Source organism: Phoxinus phoxinus, assembly GCF_949152265.1.
Source record: "Phoxinus phoxinus genome assembly, chromosome: 9".
Lineage (NCBI taxonomy): Eukaryota > Metazoa > Chordata > Actinopteri > Cypriniformes > Leuciscidae > Phoxinus > Phoxinus phoxinus.
The window spans coordinates 8,255,991-8,264,856 of record NC_136884.1 but is presented as its reverse complement, the minus strand read 5'-3'; the positions used below and the strand labels follow the sequence as shown (position 1 = coordinate 8,264,856).

The following is an 8,866-nucleotide window of genomic DNA, read 5'->3' as shown; positions in this document are numbered from 1 at the left end:
GACCTGTTTTGTCATTAAATTTTTTTGGCCAAACCATTCAAAAGTTATACGCCAGGCTGTTGATGAAAATAAGAACTTGTTCTTAAGTGGCCTACCTGGTTAAATAAAGGTTAATAATAAAAATAAAATCTTCATCTCCTAACCACTAGGTGGCACTGTCCCAAAAGTGCAAGTGTCCTCAGGTCAAGGTTGTCGTAACGCACACAACGTTTAGTTATAGGCTAATATGCTAAAGCGTTGTACATATATACCCTCCCGTCCGTTTTGGAGTGCTCTGTTGAATACATTTACGCGTTATTAGAGTTATTAGGTTATTTGACTTATCAACTTGAATTCCATAGCTTTTTGTCCACATGTTCTGAAGATGATCTGGTTACATTTCCGTGAAAAGCAAATCAAATCGGCTTAAGCCAGGGATCAGGAAAAAAGATGTGTTTCCTGCATTATTATCTTAAATGTGAATGCAACTGTGAACAATTAAGAGGGATTAAGTTAGAGACTCCAAAAAATGCTAAGGTGAGAGTTCAGACTGTACTCTATCTGTGTGCCAAATTTCATAACTTTCCCACAAGCGGTTTTATAGACGTAAAGAGAAGAAGAACGCCAACGATTAGGTGTCTATGTATGCGCTTGGCCCCTAATGCAAGTTGCTTTCATTTGAAATGCAAATGTAAAATGTAAGTCTGGAAAAACTGAATAAAATGGAGTGAGATTATGCTTAAAACAAGAACAAACATCTGTCAATGAGTTATGAAAACTTATGAAAGTCCATTGGCTGATATTTGTTCATGTTTTAACCATAAACTCTATTCATTTAGATCTTTTTCACAGAAAACAAGATATTTCCATATTCTAGCGGTTGGGAGCGAAGCGATTCTTGCCACTTTTTTGTGTTCAACTGAAAAATGATCTGTTGTAAGTATTTTCAAACTCTGAAGTGTTGCTAATACAACTCATTGTGTTTCTCCCCAGACATTTAGATAACATCGTGACGTATTGTCTTCCCCTTCAATCTATTCATTACATTTTATTTAGTTGGTCTCAAATGTACGTCCTTCATAAAACCTACAGAAGCCCTGTCTGATTCCTTTTCAGAACTCATACTTGTGGAACCCATCCCTCAAAAGGGATCATTGGGTCCCTTTTGTCATCCGAAATGGTAACGTTTTAGTGTACAAATGGCAACACTGAAACTATCAACATTTAGAAACCAAACACTGAGTTTCATAATAAAAAATTCCAATCTTTTGGCACCCAATAATTTACGCCATCTTTGTTGCAAGTGAACCTCTAATTAATATAATTATAATCGTGTGGTTTGTTCACAACCAGTCCGTGTCGTCGTGTCCCTGACTAGAGTTCCACTGGACTTCGACGTCAACACTTAAAACATCTCGGAAGTGTTTTCACATTTTTATCTGTGTTAGGTTAGTTGCATTTTTGCATTGTTTTTCCGCCTTCAGATTAGGCCTTTTGGGTCTCTCTCCAGCAGTTGAGAAGCGTTGTTCCGAGCAGTGATCTAAATGCTCTAGTTCAAATGCTTGTGTTTCTGTCGCTCCACGTCGATACTCGTCGTCTCAAGAGGCCTGGTGGAGAACACACGGGCCCGTCCTAATCAGAGGTGCTTATTCATAGCAGTGCTCTCGCTCTTAATGCATTCATGAAGTATTCATCAATCCTCAAACAAAAGCTTTTCATCTCTTTAAATGAGCCTGTAAGTTGTTTTTGTTTTGTACGTTCTTAGCCAACAATGCTAGTATGAAGGCTAGTTAGTTTCTGCCGCCTCCTCGGCTCTCTGTTATCACATTTGATGAGTTTGCCCCCATATTTTTCATCCTTGTACTTTCCTCTCTCGACTCTCTCTGGATCCATTTCAACGGTTTGCACAGTTGGATCAGATAATAACCTCATCATATTTGTTGCCACGGTGGTTTTACTTGCCTTAAATGTCACCAAGTGAACTTCATTGATCTTTGTCTCGCTAGCATTCCTTTTTTTCCTCTCTTTTGGTAACACTTTGCAAAATTGAACATTTGTTAACATTAGTTGATGCGTTAACTAAAAATAAACAATTCTTTGATAGCAATTATTAATCTAGATTAATGTTAACATGTTTAGCATTTCAAATTGTAGAAATTAATCTAATGTATTATGAACAAAAACGAATTGACTGTGAAAAAGTGTATTTACCAATCACCATTTTTAAATGCTGTAAAAAAGTTCATGATTGCTAATGTTAACTAATTGAGCATTATTGTAAAGTGTTACCCTTTTTAAATTGTATTTATTGTTGCAATATAACTTTTTAATTGCCTGGAAATATAAAGGTCAGTGCAATACACAGGTAAATACAATACAGATGAACACAACAATGAGATTTTATTTTGTAATGATATTACATTCCACATTTTAACATTTTCCAGGATTTATTTTCTCTTTTTTTTTTTCTTAAACATTTTTATACAGTTGTATTTTTTTTTCAGGTACTCAACAGACACATTACTGATGAAAAAGAACCTTTAGTCTTCAGTGTCCCATTAAAAAAAGTTGCAGTTTGACCGATTCTGCTACTTTTTTCATTTATATTTTTACATTTTGAAGACAAAAATATTCCCACTCCTGTTTCCCATCCCACCCCACTCAAAAAAAAAAAAAAAAGGTCTGACAGCTGTTGGCTGTGATGTAAACACATTTGTGTGAATATAATGTGTGGAGTGTGTTCATGAATAAGGGAATCTGTGATCCTAAGCCCGTTCATCACCTACATGCCCAACGCTTTATGATCTTTCATTGAGGAGAGTCCTTAAAATGCCCATTAAGCGACTGTTAGTTTTTATTCATCGCCTGAGTTTTCATAAGACTGCCTGAAATATTTCACTAAGCATCACAATGATCCATACGAAGCTTATGCAATGCAGTTCCCTTCCTGCTTTCTGCCAATTAAGCAGTAATTCAAAGTCTTTATTCTTGGCATCTGATGCGAGCATCTGCCCTTCGGTGCTCTTTGGTGTCTTTATACTCTGTGATTGAACGCCCCTCTGCTTTGTTGAAGAAGGAAAAATGTTTTTTAATATTACCGTCTTTCTCAAGTAAGACCGTGCAAGGATGCCGTTTCGGTTTATTTGAAAGAAATGTTGCGTACAACCAGCTGACCCCATTTATGTCTTCGCCTAGGAGCGTAATCCGTGGACTGAAATAAATATTTTCCTCCTAAGTGTGTCAAGGAACACTATCTTATATAAGGCCAGATGGGCTTATTGCGAGATGCCTCTGAAAACAGATTGTTATTGTGTATTTATGCATGTTTTCTGTTGCATGCATATTGTAATCAAGCACTGTGGAGTTCGTTTCGTCGATTTGTCTTTGGGCTCTGCTTCTGGAAAGTGTGGAGAAGTCTTCTGGAGTTATGTAATTTCATGGCCAATTGCATTGTCAGCATGCAACAATGTCTTTTTACTTGAATACTGCCACACAAATCACCCAGAGCACCCATACAGATGTCAGAAACCTGTGAGCGCTCTCAATGAAGACTGCTGAACTCATATTTCGAGGAGGAGAAATTTCAGTCGCGTTTGTGTTGAAAGGCCCCATTAAATGGTTTGACAAGCGCAGTTTGGAAGTTGTTGGGATGTTTTTAATCTGAAATGGCTTACAGCCTTTAGTTTGCCACAGCTCTGCAAAAAACTCACTTGGCAATCACGGACGATGTAATGAAAACACTTTCAAAATGGATGACGACTTGCCGATTCTTATGCAACCAATTGATGGTTGTTAAAGGAACGGTGTTTACACGACACCGTTTTCATCTAAAAATGTAAAACTTTGTATGCGTTTTGGCCGTTCGTTTGCGTTTTGGCTGCCTGAAAACGTAAAGTTTTGAAAAAGGGATTTTAAAGTGTACGTTTTTGGAAACGGTCTGTGTAAACAACAAAAACGCGAATCTCTGAAGATGATGACATCATGCACATGCGTATTATGTGTTCAGTCTATAGCGTTTCATCGCCATCTAATGGCCTGGCAGCAGAATACAGGGTTTTTAGTCGTTTTCGTGGATCCGTGTGAATGGGGACCATTTTGACAATGGTGTCGTCTAAAGGCGGAAAACTCAAAGGAAAAACTTCTCTGTTTTAAGCATATCGTTGTTGTGTAAAGGGAAGCAACATTCTCGTTTAGCTCCAATCCTAATTAAACACACCTGAAGCTGTTAATCAAGGTGTTCAGGATTACTAGCAACTTGGCAGGTTTTTGGAGCAGTTTAGAGCTAAACGCTGCAGGATTGGACACACCAGCTTCAGAACCATGAATATACATGTGAGTGAAATGAAAATCATCAATTTGCATTGGTCTGTTATGCCAGAAGAGAAAAATTATACATTTTAAATAGTTTTTTACACAAGTTTTGACCAATTTCAACTTTTTTTTGTTTCCATGATTGGTTAATTCTGTCATGTTACTGCGGTACTAAGAATGGATTCTTTCATATTTAAAGACCCCATCAAATACATGTTAATTGGATTGGAAGCCATCTATATCGCATGGAAGCTTGTTTCCACAACAGAATATAAAATAAAGCTAACAATTTTGACTTTTTTTCTCACAATAAGAGTTTATCTTGCCATTTGGACTTTATAACTCGCAATTGTGAGTTTATATCGCACAATTTTCTGAAAAAAAATCATAGTTGTATGATAAACTCGCAATTCTGAGGAAAAAAAGTCCACTCACAATTCTGACAGTCAAAAAAGTAAAAATTATCTTCTTTTTTTATCCACGGTTTAAACAGGCTTTCTAAATATAATGGTGAACTCCTAAACACTGACAAAACCAAGGTTTAAACGGACACCAGGTGTAACTGCTGGTTGAGCCGATGACCATCATGCTAACGTAAGGAGCTGAGAAAGTCTATGAACAAGACCTGGCAGATGGTTTTGGCAAATCTCCCTTCTAGAAATGTGTAAACATGGTCTTGCGGCAAAGCTAAATGTCCTAGCGTGGGTTTTTGGCATGTTTGAATGAGTGTGCCGATTCGCCAATGACCCTCGACGCGTATGTCCCATCATAACACGCTCCTCAAGTGGTTGTTCATGTGTTTGTTGCATATTATATGGATATTAAAATGTTTCTGATGGCATGAGAAGAGAAATAATGCAAAAAAAAACTTGAGGGAACCAATCGCATATTGGCTTAGAGATTGTATTAAGCTTGTGCTTGCCGCTCATCCTCCATTTGGAGGTCACGATTCTTCAGATGTACCTCTTTTGTGCACCGCTGCTGTCTCATGTAATCAGGAGGCACTTACATACCCCATCCCGTTTTGGGAGTCCCCTTTGAGTAAAGAGACGCACGGTGAAACAGAGCAGGAAGTTGGATTCAAATGAGGATTTCTTTTGTCAGCGCGTAGATGCTTTCAGAAGAGAAGTCAGCATGTGTTCTCATCAAATGGCATAAATTCCTCCTTGCAGACAAGCTTAAGGCAGTAACAGTGTGATGTTGAGTTGTGTTTCTGTCTGGGTGTACTACGTCAGTCCTGTCTACAGGGACTAAGTGTTCAGCATCTTTCCTCTCCAGTAATTCTTGGTTCAACAAAAGAGCCTACCTGATTTCCCCCAAGGCAGGTTTTTGATTTTAATGCGTTATTATTTTTTTTTCTGTTTGTGGGTTGGGTTGGGATTGGGTGGTTGTATGGAGACTACAAAACACTCTCACCCACACATATCAATAATACATAATTTGCACACGCTTCCTACATACTCATTCACACTGATGATGACTGTAATTACAAAAAAAAAAAACTAAAAACTGAGAAAGAAGCACATAATAAAATTGAAAGCATGTTAGAAGTGTCCGCTGATACCTTTTGGATATGAATAAGAAATGAAACATGGAAAATGCTCCAATGTCCCTCCCATTCAGATTTTTTTTTCTTTTCTGGAGTATTATAGGTATTATTTTTCTCTTTACAATTTGCTGTACAGCAGGAGCAATATAACGTCACGAGCAGGCATCTCCAATTCCTGAAAACGTCCAGAGATGCTTGTTTATACACGAGCAGATCCTTCAGCCACATCCCAAGAGGCATTGTGATAGTCTCCAGGGCCCGAGACAAATCGCATCAAACTGATCCAAATCGCATCAAATTCATTGTCCTCTCGAGTGAAAGAGCCTCATGGTCCTGGGCTTGAAACATTGGCACTGGACCTCCATACTTGCGCATATGCCGTCCAGACACAAATACCATAGTCTCCAGGTTTGGCAGTTTTCAGGCATCAGTCTACATGTCAATATCCATCCGTCCGTGTCGGAATGAGCAATATTGTCTTTTTTGTTTTTTACTTCATCCGTCACCGTTTTCTTGTGCTCACTAAAGTCACAACGTCGACAGAACAAACTTTTTCTGTGCAGAATCTTGATGACGGAAAGGCCCACCGATATATTATCTTTACAATTATTCGTGGTATTTTTAATTTCTTTTAAACGATCAGGACACTCAGTTGTAAATTCACACACATGGTTAAAAAATGGCATTTGTGGCCTGTTTGGTGAGATTAGAAATGATTCTAAATGAATTTATGATTTTAATCTTCAGTTATGGTCTTTTTTGATGCGTTTTTTTGTCCCCCAATTGTCCAGCTGCACACGTAGGGCTAGGGGGTTTTCAGAGGCCGTCTCTTAACACACGGTGCCGTTTTCTTGGCGAGATTTGGGGCACGTGGAGCGAGGGATCGGCTGTATGGAGGGCGCCAGTGTGCAGAAGAAGCCAGCGATGAGGGACAGGCCCAAACCGCCCCAGGCGCAGAACATTGACCAACCGTATCCGTGACTGATGTCGTCTGGCAGGCCGTATATGTAACGAGGGTAACGGGACAGCTCGAAGTTGATGCCTGCTACACAGGTACACAAGGAAATGATGCAAAATGTGCCTGAAAAAAAAAAAAAACGAGAAAGACAATCATCAGATTATTTCTCCAAATAGCTTTGCTCCAAAAACTGAGTTGCTGTGCACTTTCTAAGACAACATCCCAGCTTGAGTTTAATACATCTCCCATGCTGATTTTGAGAGAATTTTGAATTCTAGTTTGCAAATCTTGCAAATTTGCAAATCTTTCTGTAGAGGTTTTCATCAAATAAAATGCACAGATATTGGTAAATTTGTATGGAACTTTATTAATGCGTTTTGACTCACTTGTAGGAACTGAGAGTTCCACAGAGTCAAAACACTCAGGACCATACATCAGAAGATCCTGTTGTTTTGGCATCATTCAGTCTAGAAACTCTCCAGCTAAGTATTTTAAGACCGTGCAAGCTTGTAAGTGATGGTCCCAACTAGAGAACAAACACTTAAGATGTCAAGTTTAACAAGACAGATAGGTGCAGAGATGGCACATCTTGAGTCAAAAGGTTGTTGTTGATCCCCAAGACAGAGGCTTAAAACAGACCTTCTTTTAAGACCTCTGAGTGACCTCTAAAACCAGGACTGAAGTCCTCTAAAACCAGGACTGAAGTCCTCTAAAACCAGGACTGAAGTCCTCTAAAACCAGGACTGAAGTCCTCTAAAACCAGGACTGAAGTCCTCTAAAACCAGGACTGAAGTCCTCTAAAAACCACAGAGTACCTTCTCATATCATTTCATTCCAAAACAATGCTAGACGGACTTGTAATCAAACATTGTTCAACTGCATAATTCTATATCATGTATTATATGTAATTTTAGGCATAATTTAAGAGCTATATTTTAGAATTAAATATGAATGAAAATATGAATAGAAGTAAATATGAATGAAATTTAGAAGACTGGAGAACAAAAACATCACAAATACAAATAGTTTCAAACGTTTTTGTGTTTTAAAAAAAAGAAATTACTACTTTAATTCAGCAAGGATGCATTAAATTGATCAAAAGTTACAGTAAAGACATTTATACTGCTACAAAAGCATACATTATAAAGCATTATGTAAAAACATTGTTTTTTAATTTCAACAAAAATATTAAGCAGCACAACTGTTTTCAACATTGATAATAAAATAAGAAATGTTTCTTGAGCACCAAATCAGAATATTAGAATGATTTCTGAAGGATCATGTAAAAATATTTTAAACTGTCATATTTCAAAATATTACTGTTTTAACTGTATTTTTGATCAAATAAATATAGCTTTGGTGAGCATAAGACACTTCTTTAAAACAATCTTATACTGTATTTGTAATTGAATTAGGCAAATCATTGATTCCAATTGGAGCATTATTTAAATTTTATTTTAGCTCCAGTCGCGTCATAATCTTTATGCTGCCTACTGTTTGTAATCTTAATTTCTTTGGAAATGCACCTTAAAATGTTGCATAGATTGCCAGTAATACTTAATATTTACTCAGTAGGTTTTGGAACAAAACTAGTGTTGCGTAATATGTTATTACATAATATTGCAGTGACATTTAATCATCCTGCAAACTTAGCATGACTTTTTTTTTCTCCACAAGCCTTACAAGCTCTATCCACATGTCGAGCATGTACAAGTATACACAAGTATAGATAATGCTGTCATAAAATGCCAGTCGATAAAGAGCTCTGACAAACTCATGTTCCTGCACCATGTGACTGAGCAAACATTCAGAGGTGATTCATCCTGCCATAATCTGACCCTCAGTGCTCCTTCTGCCTTTATAATTTAGCATCTTAATTGGGTTTTTAATTGCCATCTCATTATTCAGACACAGGGCAGCACATTAATCCAGCGCACATCTTAATTGCGTCTCCGCTTTGCTCTCTATGGTGCTCCGCCACTCTTATGGGAGCGGAGAGAGTGACGCAAAACAAGTCAGCCGCTTCCTGTGAATAACAGAATATCAGAACGCACAGTAACCAGGCCACA

The 8,866-nt window shown here is 37.8% G+C and overlaps 1 protein-coding gene across 1 annotated transcript in view; it reads right to left on the bottom strand.

Annotated features, from left to right (window-relative positions):
* Positions 1-2,361: 2,361 nt before the first annotated feature.
* Positions 2,362-8,866, bottom strand: part of tmem178bb (transmembrane protein 178Bb) — an 84,597-nt gene continuing 78,092 nt past the window's right edge. The window contains exon 5 of the mRNA XM_079622360.1: positions 2,362-6,920. Coding sequence (XP_079478486.1) covers positions 6,670-6,920 — 251 coding nt within the window. The 3' untranslated portion in view covers positions 2,362-6,669. The remainder of the gene's footprint in view (positions 6,921-8,866) is intronic.